At 58.2% G+C, this 19,816-nt stretch overlaps 1 protein-coding gene across 1 annotated transcript in view; it reads right to left on the bottom strand.

The window, feature by feature from the left end:
- Positions 1-19,816, bottom strand: part of SAMD11 (sterile alpha motif domain containing 11) — a 195,256-nt gene that overhangs the window by 3,349 nt on the left and 172,091 nt on the right. Inside the window, exons 8-12 of the mRNA XM_019511552.1 lie at positions 14,766-15,013; positions 14,100-14,178; positions 13,147-13,850; positions 4,931-5,055; positions 480-590 (exon numbers count right to left, since the gene is read on the bottom strand). Of these exons, the coding sequence (XP_019367097.1) occupies positions 480-590; positions 4,931-5,055; positions 13,147-13,850; positions 14,100-14,178; positions 14,766-15,013 (1,267 nt within the window). The remainder of the gene's footprint in view (positions 1-479; positions 591-4,930; positions 5,056-13,146; positions 13,851-14,099; positions 14,179-14,765; positions 15,014-19,816) is intronic.

Genomic DNA, 19,816 nt, shown 5'->3' with positions numbered 1-19,816 from the left:
TTTTTTTTTTTTTTTTTTTTTTTTTTTTTAACTAGACAGTTTACCTAGTTGTTGAACAATTAAGACCTATTGACCAAAATGGTGATGAGCGGCTCTTAATTCCAGGGAAGAGCTAGCAGTGCTTGTAAAACTGGCTTCTTTTTCACCACTGCCATTTGCATTCAGTGTGAAGGCAAGTGAGGGGCTGCCAGAGGCAGGGGAACCGGGAGGGGAAAGGAGAGAGGCGTGCTGAGCTGCTTTACAATACCGTGGCAGGGGGACATGGCTTTGCTACAGCAGAGCCCAACTCTGCACTCCCTTGGTCAGCCACGTAACAGCATCGGTGCCTGCAGGCCTCGGGGTCAGGGAGCAACGTGTGGGTCAGTCTGGGTGATGCCTTCCCCGTGACGTATTCAGCCCGTACCCTCTGGTTCTGACCTCTCCCTGGGTTGCGTGCGCCCAGAGCACAGCAGCCGCCGCTGGTTAAGAGGCTGCCTTACCTGTGACCTGATCTTCAGTGCTGGGCCCAGTTTGAGCCCCATGTTGTTCAGTAAGTGCTCTTCGGTCAGGAGAGGCAGCGTCTCACCATCGATGGCCTGTTCTCGGAATACCTGCAGGAAACCACAAAACCATGCTCACGGGTGCTGCCGTGGTGTGGTGGTTGGGCAGAAGGGGACTTCCCACATGCAGACGCTGCCTATTGCTGCCCCAGTCAAGGCTTTCCAGGGTGCTCCCAGAGGAGCAATGGGCTGCCTGATACACTGCAGCTGCATCAGGGGAAACATTTACATATGCAGGCCCCCGTGTACATGCAAACCAGGCAGCAGAGCAGTCTGTGCATGGCATGCGTTGGCAGGGACATGTACCATAACAGCACTGATTTTCCATGATCCCATCTATTGACCTCGTGAGGCAGAATGCATCGCTCCCCGACGGGCATATCTAGGAGCTCTGCACTGTCGCCGCTGCCTGCACACCGGTATCAAAGGAAACCTGCTAGCAAGCACATCCCCCATGGCCCCAGCCCAGACCCTCTGCAGTGCCCTTATTGCCTGCATTTCCCTCTGCAGTCCGCACATCGGGTGTCCAGAAACGCACATCGGGTGTCTATTAAGGCCTGATTGTTTAAACCCAAACCAGACACTGAACAGAGCTAAAATCCCAGACAGACAGACGGGGCAGGCTGAGCGGTGTGTGCGCTGGACTGACTCGGCCCTGCTGTGATGGCATTTGTCCTCTGCCCTGCTTTTAGGTCGGAGTTAACAGGCATTTTAAATGAAATGAAATGAAAATAGCGGTGGCCCCTGGTGTTGCCCTGGGTGGAGTTCTCCGCACTAAGCGTGCCCTACACCAAAGCAGGGCAGCGGTAACGATGCAAAAACTAATCAGATCCACGTGCCAGCCAATGGCCAACTAACAGTGTGATGTGGCTTGTGCGCACACTGGCTACCCTGCGTCGGAGCCGCTGAAGGGCCATTGTCACGTGCAGAACTGGAACGTGCACAGGAGTGACAAGTCTGACACCGGCCCAGTCCGGAGCCCACAGAGGACTAGACCCTCTCCCAAGAGAAAAGACCTGGCTCGCGTTTGTCTCCTGCTGTGCGAAGGGACCACACCACAGCTTCCCTTTGGCCGTGCTGCATGGGGAAGTGTTAGCAGGGCACTGAGGCCCCAGCCCAACCACCCCCTCCATCCTCCCAGCTCTGCTGTTTCCCATGGGTGAGGCGGGGGTGCAATTCTCCTAGTCTGCCTGCCAGGGCTTACGTCCTTAATGCTGGATTGATGCTTGCGGCTTCACTCAGGGTGCGTACAAGATCCCTGCGCAGTCATTGCTGTCCCTTGTGCCCAGGCAGACGACCCTGTCAGCCAGGGGACCTGCCTTCCAGCAGCCGTGGGGCCTTTGCCACCCAAGTGAGCTCTGCCTTCAGCTCCACAGCAGTTCACCCACTGGCATCTAGGGTGACCTGGCTGGGGGGGGGCTAAGCCAGACTTGCCAGCTGACACCTGCCCCCATCTCCATGCCACTTACTCCCTTGTGCTGGCTCACCACAGCACAGCAGGGCTTGCCAGGTGTTTGCATGGCTGTTTCCCCCACCCCCCCACACACCTTGCACCCCAGACCTGTCCCCTGGAAAGCGGCTGCAACTGCTGGAGCCGAGCAGCTGAGCCGTTGCAAGCTTGCTTTTTATAGCAGGACTCCGCTAGTGCAGCCGCTCCTGGCAGCAGCACGTGTTTCTGCTCTCTGACCTCATGAAACTTAATAGACCCGTTTCTTTCCTTCCTCTGCAGCCAACGTGGCCCGGATCCAAGCGGCTCCCCGCGCTCTGCGACCCTCCCACAAAGCCCTACCCTGAGCATGTTAGGAGCCCCCAGGGCCCATGCAGGGGCCGCTGCTCGCTGTGGGGACAAAGCCGCGCGTTGTCAGAGGCTGGAGCAGGGCAGCTGCCTGTCTGCCAGGGCGTTCCCCGCGCCGGGCTGAGGCGTGTTGCTTTGTGCGCAGCGCTCCGCCAAGCTCCCGCTGGCGTTCCTGGCGGGGGCTCTCCGCAGGCTGATGCCAGACCTCCCTGGCAGCTGTGGTTTTGGAGGCGAGCGAGCACAGACGGCGCTGCAGCTCCGAGCTGCAGCAGGGCTCCAGAGCCTCCACGCAGCGAAGCCTGCTGAGCACAGAACAAGGCAGCACAGGAAAGCCTTCTCCTCTGAGCCCACTTGAGCTGGTGCCCCTCCAGCCTGCCAGGCAGGTCCTGTGATACGAGGACGCTTTGTTTGCAGAGCTCCTAAGCACATCCCGCGTCTCCCATCAGCTATTGATTTCCCATCTGCTGTGGGGGCACTGGGCGGGGAATGAGCTGGGATGGGGGCGGAGATGGAAAGGGACAATCCTTGTGCAAGGTGTCCGTGTTCAGGGTTTTGCTACCCTCAGTGCCACTGAGCTCCTGACCAGTTGTTGCTCTGAGATGCAAATCTAGAGCAGCCACAGTGCTGCCAATGGTGGTAGGACAGACAGGGCTGGGGGGAACAGACCTCTGGTTACCTATCATCTTCCCTGAGCTCTTCAAACCACCCCTCTCCTGTCCCCCCAGAGATAATGCTCACCCCACATCACCCACTACTCCTCTAGCCCTGCTCCCATACCAAACCGGCCCTCCCCCTGACTCCCCCTTGTCCTCTCACCCCTTCGCACACTGGCTGTCACTCACCAACATCCCATCTCCGTCAGGCACACTCACTCCGGCATCCTCCCTCTCTCGCACGCACACACAGCTGTTCATGCTGAGGAAGCACCAGCCTTACAGGTGGTTTTAATGAAGCGTGTCATGATGGGATTAGCACCACAGTTAGGGGGCAAGGAAGGACAGGCTTTGCATTGAAAGCACATCAGCCAGCCGCCCCAGGGAGCTGGTGGGGAGGTGGTGGCTCCGGGCCACCATAATGAGCAACAAAGCCCAGCTCCCAGCCTCCCCGGGCCCCTCGGGGACCATGGTTAAGGAGCTTTTGCTCTGTGAAAAACGTGCCGCTTTCATCAGGCCCCCGCTATTGCAATCAGCACGGACTGAAAGGAGCCGCCTGCTCCAGGCCAGAAATGTGAACCCAGGAGCAACAATCAGGCTAGGCCTTGGCTTGCCCCCGCTGACTGGGGTGGCCTGTGGTTCAGGAAGGGTCACTTGCTGGGGCAGTTTCATGCTTCAAGCGGCGAGGGTTGGCTTGACCAGTGAGAGGCTGGGTTGCTTTTGCAGGGGGGCATGATGCTGACTGGAGCTGGGGAGTCAGTGGTTTGGAGCTGGGTTTCCCCAGACCTGCCATATCGAGCTTGCAGGGCTGAGCGCTCTCTGGCTGCTGCACTGATTTCCCTTGTTCCCAGCTGTTCTGCTCCCTTTCAACCCCTTGCTCCCTGTCTGTGGGGAGCAGGCCCCTGAGAGGGTGGACTCTGGAGCAGCCTCCTCTCCCCTCGTGCCAAAACACTGGCCTCTCTTTGCAAGCCTGTCCCAGACAGCTCTGGAATCCACGTTTGCCGTCGGTGCGCGCGCTCAATGGGGCATTTATCACGGCCCTGGGCAGCCAGCGGAGCCGGAGACAGAGCTGGGTTTTGTGTCCCACTTCGCGGCCTCACACTGAGCTGCTTTATGAGCCCCGCAGCAGTGATGGATGCGTCGCTCCTGCTGCAAAGGGATTTAGGGAAAGGGGGGGGAGCGCACGGCAGAGATTGATAGAGTGCAGCGAGCTCCCTCCCCTGCCCCTGCGCCTCCTCCCTGCCCCCCGGCTTGGGAGCCCTCCCTAGAGTCAAGCCAGCTCCGGGGAGCTGAAACCATCGCACGTGTTTTGACCGTGACCTGGCCAGAGCCTCGCTCTTGGCAGACGGCAGGGAGCATGCCCCGCTGCTGTGACCTTTTGCCTGGCATCGCCCTCCGTGTCGGGGAGATGCAGGGCAGGGTCGTTAAAGTGCCACCGTCTTCCAGGCCAACCCGCTGCTGCGTCCTGGCCACAGCCCCAGGGCTCCCAGCCCTCTGCGCTTGGATAAAAAGCCCTTCTCAGCGGCGCCAGAGAACTGCACACAGGCCCTCATTACAGCAGGCCACAGGCTTGGCTCCCTCGGGCAACCCTGCACAAAGCCAGCATTGTGTCCCCCTCGGCCGCAGGACACGACGGGCTTTCTCACTCACTCACGCTCACACACGCGCACACATGTACGCGGCAGGCCAAGAGGCATGTCAGTGCACGGCCAGACAGGAGAGCTCCCCCCCCGCATTGCTCTCCCCACCCCTATCCCTCCGTGCGCGGGGATGTCTATAGGCAGCGCATGGGAAAGCCCCATCTGGGAGGAAAACCAGCAGCTGCAGCACCTGCAAGGCCCTGAAACACTACTTCTGTCAAGTGGGGGTTGATGGCAGGGGGCACCGAATAAGCGCCCCCCAGCTCTCCTGGCTGTGTGCGTCCCCGGCGGCATGGGCCTTACCTGAGTGTACTCAGCACAGCCAGACAAGCTGCCCACAAAGCTGCAAACATCCTCCACCGTCCATTTGCTGATGTCTTCCAGCGCAGGGCTCTCCTCGCCGTCCAAAAACAGACCTCCCATGGTGCCTGGAAGGTTTCGGGCAGCAGGGAGGGAGGGGTGGAGGAGGAGAAGGAAACATAAATCATTAAAAAACCCCACGCGGACAACCACCAGCCTGCGAGCGGCACAGCCGTCTCTGGCCGCACATCCATCTTTAATGACCTGTCAATTATGGCGCTGGGCAGGGTCAGCGCGCAGGCCTCTGTCTCCTGGAGGTCCCTCACTCAGGAGGAGAGGGGGTCTTGGGGTGGGGTTTTTTTGGTTTTCTTTTTTGAGGGGGAGGGGAAAAAAAAGCCCAGCTAATGTGTTTCATGTGTTTAATGTTCTTCAGCTGCAGCAAACACAGGAAAGGGGAAGGTTTGGGAGAGAGGGGGAAATGTGGGGGGGGGAAGGAGGAAATATCTCCCCTGAAGGAGCGTTTCTCCACACAGGCCACAAAATGGAAAAACTCTGGCTGCCCTGCAAGTTTCTCTCCCCCGGCCCTTCTCCCAGCGACGTGCTATGCCTGCTAAGGAGCCCGGCAGCCCCCCCTGCCACCCGCGGCTTGGCTGGAGCATGGGGAGAAGTCCTGCTCCTGCCGAACAGCTGCTTGGTTTTTAAAGTTGTCTTGGCCACAAAGGTCCCCTTTTGACCTGTCTGCCCAGCATGGCCATACACAACCCCCGCTGCTGCCCCAGTCCTCTGTGGGATCAGGCATTGCTGAAGGCGATTACCCCCCCCCCCGCAAAAAGAGCCATGGTGGCACTGGGAGAGGGTGGTTCGTGCTGCTGCGCTGAGCTGACAAGATGCATCACCAGTTCGGGCTCCCGGCTCTGCTGGCGCCCATCCTGCAAATGGACAGCTGTGGCTTCCCTGTCCCTCCACTGCTGGATGGCAAGCAATTGCACGCAGGGGGGAGCTGGACTCATGCTGGGGGCGGTGAGAATAGCTCAAAAGAAGGCTAGCCAGGCCAGCCCCGCTCTGTGATTAACACACAGGCCTCCTGCGGTGTACCTGGGCGGGTGTTATGCCCCAGGATAGCAAATGCTGCTTTGCACAGGCCTTGCTAACTCACAGACTTCGCCAGCGCTTCACACCAATGCGGCCATAGCCTCGAGAGGCTTCCAAGGGACTGGGCCTTTATGGGCCTCATCAGACCATCCGTGGCTGCAATGGGTAGGGCAAAAATTTATAAGGGACATAAACTCTCGTGCTTCAGGGCATGAACCAACCATTAACTGGAAGGAGCATCCCTCAGAGGCACATTGCTGCTTAATTATCTGTTATGAAGGCTCTGAAACGGCTGCTGCTGGCCGCTGCCGGAGAGGACACGAGGCTACGCTGACCCCCGCGGCAGCCCCTACCCTCCTCAGCCTGTCGGGCTGGACAGCAGGCAGCGGGATGCCCTTGGCACGTAAGAAGGGAAGACTATGCACATGTGGCCCAGGAGGTCAGGACCGGCCAAGCTTCGGCAGTGACAGCAGCCTCATCCCTGCAGGCGGGCAAGGGTAGCCAGAAGGGCGCAGGCCACCAGGATAAACTGCAGGCTGGTGACGTGGACGGCCCAGCATTATAGGAAGGGGGAAGGACGCGTGCAGGAAGCAAGCATACCAACAGGGTACTCTTGCAGCAGCAACCGTCTGAACTAGGAGGCAGGTGCTGTGACATCCTTCCTGCTATACTTCCTTCCTGACTTCCCAACTGCCACCCCCAGCCCCTGCCCCCTGTTCCTGCAATGCTAACCCGCCTTCCTGGGGGGCAGCCATCTCGGCGGCAGCAGCAGCCAGCTGGCGGGGGCTCAGGATATGCTCCTGCCCCTCCAGAAGGTCAGGCTCAAGTCCTGGCAGTCCCAGTGGATGCTCCAGAGAAGGCAGGTGTCGAACCCTCCCGCCAAGCTCTTCCCACCCTTTCTTGAGGCTTTGGCACTCCTTTCTGCACTCCCCCCACTCCCCCACCCAGCTTGCAAGCACCTGAGCTTCCCTGCAGTTTTACGACTGCAGAGGAGTAGCTCCCCACTAGGGCTGGGGTGGTCAGAAGAAGGCTAGGACATCAGGAGATGCCTTTGTCCGTCCCTCCCAGCTTGCAGACAGGCACAGACAGACAGTCTCACCCCTTTGCTTACATGATGGCTTTCGTTCCCTGCCCGCGAAACCAAACTCCCAGCTGTTTACACTGCAGCGGGCGAAACGCTGGGGTGGCTGATTTCCCCGCCGCACCCCTCCTCCCCGGCCTGTTTAGAAGCACGGCTGCGGCTTGGTAAATAGAGGAAGTGAAACCGAACTCAATTATTCCAGGCACAGTCGGCGCGCGGGTGAGACGCCTCCATCTGCAGCCAGAGCAAGCGTCTCTGAGGGGATCGGCCCTGTAACAGCCAACGGCTTTAAAATTAGGTACTTCCTTATTCCGAAAGCGAGCCAAAGCCTGCAGCCGTGCAGCGCTCGGGCGCTGAGCCCGGCTCCGTGGAGGTGCAGGCAGTGCCAGAGGACAGCCGGCCCCAACCTCTGGCACTGCCTGCATCTGCATCAAGCAGCTGGTTGGTACCTGCCTGGCACCCACACCTGCCAGGATGTGGGGTGGGGAGGGTGCAGGTAAGAGGGTGCTCAAGGGGCCAGGTGAAAGCATGGGGAACCCCTCCGCCTCTCCCGCCTGCTGCAGGGATGCATGTGCTTCTGGGGAAGAGTTGGAAGTCAATGCACTTTGCCTGTAGGCAGCACATAGGGAAGCCCCGTCTGGGAGGAAAACCAGCCTATTTTGCCTTCATCTGTTCCCTGCCTATTTTTTTTTCCGCTCCTCCGTAAAGCAGGGCGAAAGATGCACACAGCCACCCACACAGTGAGCCTGTTGTCTCCAAGCATCTGGGCAAGACAGGCCTTGCTCTATGGGAACTAGAAATATTTTCCACATATCCACACACAGAAAAATATAATATCGCCAAAATATCTATCTCCAGGAGTTTGCCGTCCCTCGCCACCCACACCAGGGAAACATGGACACCGACGGATTGAAACATTACAGGAAGAAAAAGTCAGTCCCGGCATGCCGGGAAGTTCAGACACCTTCCCAAGGTCTAGATCAGTGGTTTTCAACATTTTTTGTAGCAGGACCCATTTGCAAACATCAGTGGCCAGTCCAACCCCAGTACCCCTCACTCCCAGTCCCCAGCCCCGCAGTGTGTGCAGCAGGGGGGCCCCCAAGCAGCCCCTCGCAGGCTGGAGCTCTGCCAGCCTGCAACAGAAAAGCCAGTTTCCCCCATTTTTCTCCTTTAAAGGAGAATGCATTTTTAAAGTTTGTTGCTCTATTTTTAAAGTTTGTTCAGGAGCCTTTCATATATTCTTGAGACCCTCTTTGGGACACGACCCACGGGTTGAGAAATTCTGTTGTAAAGCATCGAAGCATAGAGCGGCGGGGGGACAGACCACTGCCCCACTAAGTCCTTGGCAAAGCCCATGGGAGTTGAATGAGGGCCAGACTGTCAGCAGCTCTGAGCAGCCCCGTAGAGTTGTGGGGGCCAGTGTCTCTGAACTGCAGGACCTAGAAGCCATCTACTCTGCTCTCCCCCGGGCTAGGTCAGCAGGAACTAGGCTCTGCGAAAGACTGGCTGAGTAAAACTCTCATTATGTAGAAAGGCAGAAGAGATGATCGTGTCTGCCGAGCATGCTACAGCCAGTCCCTGCTGTCCACCCTCCAGCCATTATAAATGGCTACAGCACAATGAACACCCCCACAACTACCAACACACACCCGCCCACTCCCCAGCCTGCTCCATCGCGGTGCCTGGCTGTACAAGCCCACCGCCGCGGCAGTCAGGACACCGGGGAGCAGAAGGGAAGCCTCCTCCCGGCTGGTGACCAGCACGTTGCTGGATCCTGCTGGACCACAAGGATGAAAAGCCAGCCAGGCTCCTCTTGTCGCAGGCATTGATGAATGGAGGGGCAAGGCTCTGATAATGGATTGAGGAGCATTTCACCAGCTGGGGCCCAGCCTGGCAGGGAGTGAAAAATCACCGTCCCAGGCCAGCAGCTGGCAGACAGTTGTCTGCATAAAGCCGTCACCACTGGCATCCGCTACTGGGATTCAACCAGCCTCTTCCCCCACCTTGTGCGAGGTACATTGCTGGGGCAGTGGAAGGACTAATTGCAATGGAGTTGCTCCCACTGAGGGGGTTACAAAGATGCCCTCCCAGTCTCTGCCCCTCCCTGACGCACAGTGCTTTGGGCACGGTGGCATTACCGCACATGGGCTGTGTTGGCGCTGGGATACAGAAGAGACCCAGGACCTCCTCACCCCGCGCGGCCTCCAGATGTCCAACCTGGCCTTGCTTTTCTGTCCAGACAGCCGAGCCGGCCAGAATCGCCGATGGCTCAGAGCAGGCCCCGACGCCAGTAGGCAAATAGGGCTAGTCAGCCTCGTGATCGCTCCCACCCACCACCCATCCTGCCCCACACAGCGCAGAGCAGAGGGCCGGGGCACCAGTGCTGGAAGGCGCGTGCTAATTGCTCTCCAGCCCGCGATCGATAGCAGGATTTTAGCCTGCTGCACACTCCATCCTTCACCTTTTCCAGAGGACGGGGTTGGGGGGGGGAGCAGGGGGGGGCAGCCGCGATGCTGCTGAAACCTTGAGGAGATGAGGTCATCGAGCAGCCTCCAGATTCCCATAAGGCAGCTCAGGGAATCGACCACGCTCTGGCAGCCTCGTCGATATTTTTGTTGTCGGGGATAGAAAACAGCTCTGCCTGCAAGGAAGGAGCGGGGCCCTCCCCTTTCTGGAAACCCGGTGGGGCTGGCCAAGGCACTGCGGTCAGTCAATCACAGTCAGTCAATCATTCGTAGCCAGCGTGGTCCTGTTTCCTTCCCCCCCGCCACAACCCCACGTAGGTCTGGCACCGCACTTGCCCGCCTGCGGCTGTTTGTTAGCTCTGCGGGACAGTCCTGCCCTGGCCCACGCAAGCTACAGAAGAGCAGAGACACGTGAGCTTCTCTCCGCCTGGCTGTACTCAGGCACAAGCTCCCACGGGAGCCGCGGCAGGGTGTGTGCTACGAAGACTCGGGGCGGCCAAATCAACCCTGAGTTGCACTGAAGCGTACGGTTTCACATGGATGCAAAGCAGTGTGGTCAGGATGCCAGGCTGGTGCTCGGGAGAGGTGAATTTTACCTCCTCGGCTCTCCCACAGGCCCAGTGTGTGGGCTCAGGCAGGGCTCTGCGCCGCAGTTTCCCCTCCCCATCTCCTCTGTGAACGCCTACCGAGAGTCTTTACAGCCCCCGGCACAGAAGGGCTCAGCTGGGCGCTCCGGGCACGGGGGTGATGCAGACAGCAGCACTGTTAAACGTAGAGCTGGCTCAGACTGAGCAAGACGCCTTGCAGTGAAATGCAGCTATGGGATTGGGGCTGGGAAACGAGGCCCCAGGGGATGCCAGTGGCAATTAAACGTGGCTCTGATCACAGCTGGGGCCACACACCCTACCATGTTATCAATCCAAGGCCATAATCATACAGGGCACATGAATGGCACTGAGTGTGTGACCCGGGTGGTAGGGGGAGGGCTCCTGTCTGTGACCCAGGGGCAGGCAGCGGGAGAGGCCAGTTCACAGCACTGGATGCTCCTCTTCTTCAGTGGCTGGAGGGGACGTGGGAGAAGCATGGCTTCTTGCTTCCAGGCTACAAGGTGGCTCTGGGCATGCAGTCACAGACTCCTTCGCCCAAAGTAAAGACTTATAGACCAACTACCTCCCCAACCGCAGGGCCTGGTGTCTGGCTGTCGGCTACCTTCTCAGGTAAAGGACTGCTGGGCACAGCGCTCTTTGGTTTGGGGTTAAGCTAGCAGGGCTGCTGCACTGGCTCTGCTACCAGAATAGCCTCCTGGGTGCCAGGGTGTGCCCGGATGCCATCAGCCCTGAATGGCACACTGCCCGCTCGTGTAGGCTGTGCTCATCGGTGGTTTGTGCCTCTCCACGCACTGTGCCAGCAAGGGAGTGCTGTTCAGACCCTCCCTACCTACTCCCTCAGGGAAGTGCCACTCACTGCCTCTTCCAACCTTGGTTTTTGCAAGGTTAGCCTGGAGAAGAGAAGATTGAGGGGGGATTTAATAGCAGCCTTCAACTACCTGCCAGAGAGGATGGAGCTGGACCGTTCTCGGTGGTGGCAGATGACAGGACAAGGAGCAATGGGCTCAAGTTGCAGCAAGGGAAGTGTAGGTTGGATATTAGGAAAAACCTCTCACGAGGATGGTAGGAAAGCACTGGAACAGGCAGAGACAACCTGAGCAGGGTGCAGGGCCCAAGGCAAATCAGGCCCTGCCCCCCGACATGAGGAAGCTGGTGGCAGATACGGCAGGGGTGGAGGGGAGCAGCCGGATGCAAAGCAGTCGCCCCAATTCACCGCCCCCCCCAAGGGACAGCCCTGGGAACAGGTTACCCAGAGAGGTGGTGAAATCTCCAACCTTGGAAGTTTTTAAGACCCAGCTAGACAAAGCCTTGGCTGGGATGACCTAGTTGGGGCTGGTCCTGCTTTGAGCAGGGGGTTGGACTAGATGCGACCTGCTGAGGTTCCTCCTGCTAGATCTTGGATCAGCTTGGAGCACAGCAGTAATCAGGGCCGTACCTGGGGCTATTGGCACAGCTAGGTCATGAAGCCCAGGTCATGGAGCTTAGGCCATGGATTCATTCCTGACAGAGGACAGACAGCCATCTCCCCTACCTCTGCACGAGATGGATGACCTGGTATTGGTAACCCCCTTCACACACATGCCCCCCACTTGGCCCTGACATGCTCTGCTGCTGGCCACTGGAGTCAATCAGCAGCCTCCACGCATCTGAGCTCCCTGGTTGAAGCTGAAAAGTTCACACACATCAGATGTTTCTGATGGGGGGTGAGAGCTGCTATGGAAATGCAAGGGCGGGTGACAGCATATGACTTTCGAGGTCAGGAGGCTTTAGCGGATGTGAAAGTCACAGTTCAAGGGACTTCCTGAAACTCAGACCCCTGGCAGTGGTCGACACGTGCTCTGGTAGGGTCACCTGCCAGCCAGAACTGGAGTAGGAAGGAGGTGGCTGCAGCTGTACTTCTCCATTCCCTTCTCATGAAGCCAGGGAGAACCAGAGGCTGGAGAGATGGAGAAGATCTTGGGGAAACCCTGGGCTGAAACCCTGCTCTGCCCCCAATGCCTGCAAAGCAAGCTCTGTCCATTCCCACAATGGGCTGTCCCCGATTCAGAGTGATACCAGTCAGACCGACGGCCTATCTGCTCTGTGTAAAACCCTTTTCCTTCCTCATCTCTATCCTGATGTATTTGGCTACTTCTTCCCAACACCCCAAGCCAATCCCCGCAGCAGTTCTCACCCCTCCATCAAATGTAAGCAGGAGGCTACCGGTTTGCAGCTCTCCCAAGGCCCAGCTGTCTTTCAGCCGAGCGATACATATTTAATTCTTCTAGCCTTTCCCTTCATAGGTCAATCCCTCCAAGCCCTTAATCATCTTTCTTGCCCTTCCCCAGAGCCCCTTACAATTTATCAATGTCTGTCTTGAACCAAGGCTGCAACAGAAGATCCAATCAGCTCAGAGCAAACAACTCTCTCCCGGTCAGTGAGGACACTACGCCTCTGCCTACATCACAGCATAGATTCCTTTTTTTCCTTCCTACCACCATATTGCACCTTTTGCCAAGATCTCTATGGTCAACCCATAAGTTTGTTTTAGCATCAGCTACTGACCACACAACTCCCACCCAATGCACGCATGTACCTAACGGGCAGAAATTGTCTGCACGTGAAGTTACAGTCTGCTGCAGAGATCCTCAGCTTTCTAGGCCAGTGTGTATCATATTTGACTGCAGCTTCCTTATATCTCTGCAAGGAGAAAACCTGGTCCAGGACCATCTGTGGCTATATGTAGCCATCTCACCCTGGAAGACTTATGTACTCTTAGGCCAGGCCTGTTACAGCACTGGAGGTTTTCCTCTCCAGATATTCAGATCTCTCTGGGATGGATGATCCATGAAGATGGGGAATAGCAAAGAACAGAACAGAGCAGAAGTGATGCCCCGTTCCTAACATACAGCAGAAAAATCAATGCCCCTTACTCTGCTAAGCCCGCCGCTCCCCATTCAGGCCCTGGACAGTGCTTACAAGGCTCTCACCTACCTGCATGGAAATAGGGGTTCATGGTGTACGGGAATCCAAAGGGCAGCGGCTGGGGCGGTGGAATGGAGGCGGGTGGGAGGTATTTCACCTCATTTTTATTGATGCCGGGGCCAAGCAGGTGGCTGGGCGACTCTGCACTGGAGGAGCTGCCAGGGGCATTCTGGCCGGCGGCCACGTCACTGAGCTCCTTGGCCCCCTCGCAGACCTTGCCCATCTCTTTGCATTCCTTGAGTTCGCTGGCCGAGCTGCTGCTCTCGGCTTTCAGGCTCTCTGGCTTCTCGTCGCTCACCTCAGCGTCACTCTCCGAGTCCTTCATCTCCTCGTCGTTACAGTCAGGGGCACCATCCCGCACCCGGGGCTCGGCCAGCTCCTTGGCCTCGCTTAGGCCCTGCGGCTCTGCCCGGTGATGGGCTGACTTGCGGTTGCCCCGGCGGGTGTGCTCCTTGGGCGGGGTGGCACTGCTGGGCACACCGTGGTTGAGGGACAGCAGGGGCGTGTTGTTGTGCCGCAGCACCAGCATGGCATTGCGCCGCGACAGTTCCTCCCGCAGCGGGTGCCCCTCGGGGATGTCGTGCATGTTCCTCAGGGCCGGGTGGTCCGGGGGCAGGGCCGGGTGCAGGCTCAATGGGTCACCCGCCAGCAGCCGCTGCCGGTGGAGGTTCTCCAGCTCCTTCTGTCGTATGATCTCCGCTGACATCTCCAGCCTGGGTTGGGGAGGGGAGAGCAGGGGGAATGAGACTGCAGTCTCAGTCAGAGACTGCTCTACTTCCTCCTCACAGCATGAGGGAGGAAGCCCCAATACCTTACAGCCCACTGCCAAGCCTGGATCCCAGCAGCAGGAGAGCTAGTAGTGGGCTGCAAAACCTTTTGCCCCAGCTGACAGACCCAGGTGCTGGGATCGCCACATACGGACAGTGCCCAGTACAAGAACCTGGCGGGGCCGTGCTCCTTACCTGGCGAGGTTCTGCTTCCGCAGCATCTCCTGCTGCCGTGCAAACATCTCCGCTTGGGCTGGCTGCAGGAACCCGTAACCTGGGGAAATTGCACAGGGTTGTTATTGCCCACATCTGTTCTGGGGAACACAAACTCAGGGAGCAGCCTGGCTGGGCCAACTTGACCCCACTGCCCAAACTGGCTTCCTCGCCTGGAGCATACCTGGCTGCAAGACACACGGCAGGAAGCAGGGGCCTGACCCTGCCCACTCCCCTCTGACTAGGCCAGCAGTGCTGGAGGTGCAGTACGTGCATCCTATCGGGACCCAGCAGCAGAGAATCTCCTCCTATGCAGCGAGGAGACGTGGGGTAAGCTGCCCCGCACTGCTCCCATGCACCACCTGGGAAGGGCCAATAGCAGAAGGTGCCCCAGGCTGAGCTGCAGGAGTCCTCGCCCAAGGGCCTGCATTGTCCCTGGGGGAACAGGGCCAGTGAGGCTGGCTGGGACCCCCTGCCAGCCAGAACAACCTGCCAAGGCACCCTGCTGGGGTGCTGCTAAAACCTGGCGAAGTGGAAACCAAATGAAAGCAGGAGTAAAAACCACTAGACCAGTGTCCACCTCTGAGGCCAGACCCCCCCCCCCCAGCCTCTTTCCACAGCTGTGCACACCATCACCCAGGCACTCACCTGGTGTCTGGCACAGAGCTGAAGGCACCCCCAGGAAGGGGGGTCTCAAGTGAGGCCCCAGGGCGATGTGGGGTGCGTTCTGGGGGGACAGCAGAGGCGGCGGGTGAGACATCTCCCTAGGGAACGGGAAGAGACATTCTCTGTTAGACTTCTCTGGCGCTGCGTGCGGTGTGAGCCTGGCTTGGGAAGGCACTGCCCACTCGGCAGGCGCTCCCCTCCCATAACATAAGAGGAGGTTGGATGACCACCTTGCTGGGGTCGTTTGACCCCAGTACTCTTTCCTGCCATGGCAGGGGGTCGGACTAGATGATCTGCTCAGGTCCCTTCCGACCCTAGAAACTATGAAACTATGAACTGCTCCCCTCACCTGTCAGGGCCCGAGCAGGACTGAGCACCTTGTGGGGAGGCCGTGGTTTCCCTCAGTGGCCTGTGGATCCCCAAGGACTTTATTGAATGGAGCAGACCAGACCCAAGAGCCTCTGCTCAGGCCACACCTGGGCTCTCCTCCATGGCCACAGGTGCTCCGGCAGAGGTCCACCAGCCAGAAATGCCAAGGAGCAGGCCCAAGCTAGCTGTGCCAGGGACCAAGCAGGGGTGGCCTCCTGGGTCCCCTTGGGCTGGCTCTCATGAGGGACACACCGTGACCACCCTCCCAATCCCGCCACCCAGAACTGCGTGCCCTTGCAGAACCTGACCCCCGCACAATGGCCCAAGCACCTCTGGCCCCTGCCAGAGACGCTCCACCACTCCTGGGATGGGGCCGTGGCTCTGGGCAGCTTGAAAGAGCCCCATCTCACCACTTGTTATAGCAGGGCCCTGGATCATGCATGGGGAGCCCGGAGGCTTGTTGCCTTTGTAGCTGCCTTGGTTGGATTTAGTCCTTTGTCTTTAACAAGTCTTGCCAGCAAAGACAGGGGCAAGATGCAGTAAAGATAGAAAACTGTCCCCAGTAGACAAGCCAGAGCCCTGCTCCCCACCCCAGTACCCGCTCCTGACCGGCCCTTTAGCTGGAACATGCACTGGGCCCCTGGCCGTCCAGGGTGGGGAAGAGGGGCACAGGCCATTGCTGGCTAGGACCTGCCTTTCCACCTCAGCAAGCCCAGGTTTAAACCTTGCCTGCGTGAAGAGTGAAAAGCCACGTCATAGTCGGGAGGGCGGGCGAGAGGGCGGCTTCTCAATGCAGACCTGGGCAATCCCATAGCAGCCAGGCCAGACCACGGCCCTGGCGGGGCTGTCTCCTGCCTGGAGACAAGAGAGCAAGGCAGGTCAATGCTGCAGTGGGATGGCAGAGCTGGGGGTCAGTGGGGAGAGGTCTCAGTGGGGCTGTAGCAAGGGTCTGACATCTGGAAAGGCACCAGCTCTGCTCCTGACTCCAGCTAATGCTAGCTGGGGTGCAAGGGAGGCAAAAGGGGCACGAAAGGTGGGGTGCACACTGGGGAAGCCGGTAGGTACACACTGCCTGCAGAGGAGGGAAGAGAAGAGACAGGAAGCAGAGAGAAGCCAAGGTCTCTTCCATTAGTCAAATCGGCCCTGGGAGCCTGCAAGCAAATCTCAGCTTTCCGGCTGCACATCTCTTAATTCCCTTTGATGGCCACTTATAACATTATTACCTTCACCGGAGCATCTAGAGGCGACGCCAAGCGCTGTGCCGTTTATTTTCATTTTACAACATCTTCCTATAAAAAGTGCTTCAGGAAGGGCTTGGGGGAGCAGGGAGCATGCGAGAGAGGGGTGTGTGCATGTGCATAAGGGTGGGGGAAGGGGCTTTCTTGCCCTGGGCAGCCCCCCAAACCGCCCCCACCCAGTACAGCAGGGGATGAGCTCTCACTCCAGATCACTCCAATGCAGCTGATGATAATCTTTTGGGATCTTTGTGCAACTCCCCCCCTCAAGATTTCCAACACGCTGCCAAGGAAAAGGCCCCCTCTCCTCTGCTTGGCTTGCTCCCCGCTCTGGGTACCAGTCAGTGCAAACACTGCTACAATGCACACGCAAACAGACCCATGACACCGCATCGACTGAAATTCCCACCTAATGAGCCTCCGTGCCCGTGCCCGTCTGACCGTCGCTGCCTCCCCCACGCTGTCTGTCTGTCTCTGTTCTCCGGCTCTGCAGCCCCTTTCTGCCTGTCTCTCCTTTCCTCCTCCTTCCTCCCCTAGCTCTCCTCTAAACTAATTGCGCAGCTCGCTGTGTCTGGAGGAGAGCCACAGATCGATCCGTCGCTGTTGAAATGTTAATGCTAATCGTATCACCGCTCCGCCAGCGCCTCGCACTTCAGTGGCAGCTCCAATTAATCTCAGGTAACGCAGCGCGTGACCTTCGGCTCAGAGCTGGGGCAGCAGCCAAGCGATGCTTATGTAATTACACCATGAAGTGTGTAATCACCTGCCCTAATCCCCGAGGCCTCACAATTAGCTGAGGCCTCGGTCACTGGGCTGCCAAGTGCTTTGCCACCCTGGACAGCCCGCAGATGAATAACGGACAATTAAAGCAGCATGACGGGGGCTAGGAGGTGTCCGTTCGATCGTAATTAGCTGTAATCATGGGGAGACAAGCCTGGCAGACGTGCTGTTCGTTTTATAAGAAGCAATTTAGGAAATCAAGTAGCTTTTAACTCTTCCACGGCCAGGCCTCCCTGCCTCCCACGTACGCAGCCTGACCGAGAGGCGCTGGCTCGCGTGAAGCCCAGGTGCCTCCAGACTTGGGGTACGGAGATGGTTGGTGCTGGGGGAGGCTGAGCCCGACGAGGAGCAGGCAAAATAGGCAGGCCTTCCCTGCAGCCATGCACCTCATTATCAGAGCCCGTCCTTATCCTTTAATACGTCATATTATTGGGGGGGGGGGGGGCTTTGATCCTTAAGGGCCTTTCCTCAGACCATCCCTTCAGCACTTCTCAGCCCAGCCTTGCCACTCCAGAAGCCATAGGGCAGATCCCTACTTCCCCGTGAGCTGACCGAGGTAAGAAAGGGGTGGAGGAGGCAGGGAGCTCTCCCGGGGGACCCGGGAGATGCTGCTGTTGGATTCTGGCAAGGCACCAAAACCAAGATATATCATACATCTTGTGCCCACCCCTACCACTCAGCGGTACCCAGGGAGAGGCAGCCAGGCAGTGTGAATGTGGCCCCTGGTGCTGTGAAGCAAGACTAGGACGTGACAGCAGATGCTTGCTTCAAAGAGGAGGGTGAGCCCTTTGCAGTACAGTCAAAGTCACTTAAAATGCCCTAGGCTGACACAGGCACCCCCTCACCGCACAACCAGCAGCACAAGTCATTTGCTGTCTGCCACCGGTATTGAGGGGGAGCGCCGCTTAAACCGCATTAAGGGCCAGTTGGTGCAGACGCAGCCTGCGCGCAGCTGCTCGCACCTTGTTATGCCTCGTTAAAGAGCAATTACCGTGCCATTCTCCAGGCCAGCAGACTCAATTAATCAATCGTTCAGTGGCTCATACCAGCCTTGGAATTGACAGCTGCTAATCATGCCTGCTGCTGCAGCCCAAAAGCTGGCGCTGAGGCCGTTGAGAGGGACGGCAACGTTTAACTGTGCTCTGGGCACTGTGGACCAATGGTCACCTAAGCTTAAACGCTGCTTGGACTGTACAGTGCTTGCAAAGATGCCCAGGCAAAGGGCTCCAAGCACTGGGTGTGCTGGACGGAAAGCAGTGGCCGTCACATTTCCTGCAGACTCCAATCCCACAGGTGGTCTCCGAGCTATGCCACGGCAAGGAGGCCCTCAGTCGACAGGCTGGCACATTTGTGCGGCACATAGGCTGCAGGGGTCAAATCCCCAGCTCAGTGTTAGTATGCAATTCACTCACAAAGTCCAGAAATGCTCTTTGGAGCAGGAGCCACTCACGCAGAGAATCAGGTTCCCTCCATCTCGGGGTTTTCCCCCCAGTGAAACAACAGCCACAGAAAATGAGCAATAGTCACCCATGCTCCAGCACAGCACTTGGTCAGGCTGCTCTCCTGGAAGATGAGGGGACGTGGGGGTGAAGCCTGCAGGCACATGAAGACAAGCACATGTGCCTTCCCGGGTCATCGGTGGGTGCTCTCCCATCCAGACTGCTGCACAAAGGTGGGCTCTCGTCCCTGGAGTCCAACAGCTCTTTAGTGCCTGCGCAGTGCAGCAGCTTCGAGGGGAGGGTTTGAGACAGCTCTGTCCTGAGAGCCCATTTGCCTCGGTGGTTGGGCACCCACTCCGCAAGCAAGCAGACTGGCAGTAGCACCGACCCTGGCTCTCCCAGCCCACAGAGAAGTGCACTGACCTGGGCTGCTGGCTCATTTAGCTTATACAGGGGCGATGGCTGCAGCGCTCCTCCTCAAACAGCCACCTGTGACTTGGTGGCTTGGGTTGCTCCTCAGCTGTGAAAGCTCTGGGGCTGCAGCCTGGCGTGGGTCCCTGGTGACTGCGCCCACTCGCAGAGGAGGATTTTCTCCCTGGCCTCTTGCAGCCCAGCAGGGCAGCTTCCCAGTAACGACACTTCAAGAGGCAGGAGCTACCCCACTCCCAGAGCCTGCAAGGCATCCAGTTGGCCTTACTGCAAGGGGACGCCGCCAGCCAAGGTGGGGATGGGAGCACACAGCTCCCATTTCCCAGCCAAGCACACAAGCCACCACAATACCAAGCAACTCAACAGCAGCCCTGCTTTTCCCAGCCACTTGGATCTTCCCTTCCTGACTGCACAGTGGCCAAAGCATGGTTTGTTTGCTTGGGGGGACAACCCACCCACCCAGCCCCTAGCCAAGTGGCTACGAGCTGAGGTTCAACCAGCTCCAGCTGAGCAAAAGCCTCGACCACCATGGGGTTTGCTATTTGCTTGCAGGGGGTGAGGCCCCGAGTTCAAATCACTTTTTGGAGCAAAGATGGGCCTGCCCTACCCTCCCTACTCCTCATAACCCTATTTGCTCAGTTCCCAGCACTGGCAAATGCCAGTGAAAGCAGCACCGGGAGTAGCTTGTAAGATTTGGGACAGTTAGATCAGTCTAAAATGCCCAACCTGATCTAAGCTGAGTGTACCTTGGAGATAGGATTAACTTAGATCTTGTTCACCA

The sequence above is a fragment of the Gavialis gangeticus genome, unplaced genomic scaffold (genome assembly GCF_001723915.1).
Source record: "Gavialis gangeticus isolate Ggan-Ray unplaced genomic scaffold, GavGan_comp1, whole genome shotgun sequence".
Lineage (NCBI taxonomy): Eukaryota > Metazoa > Chordata > Crocodylia > Gavialidae > Gavialis > Gavialis gangeticus.
The sequence above is the reverse complement of the archived record's forward strand: the minus strand, read 5'-3'. Positions and strand labels throughout refer to the sequence as shown.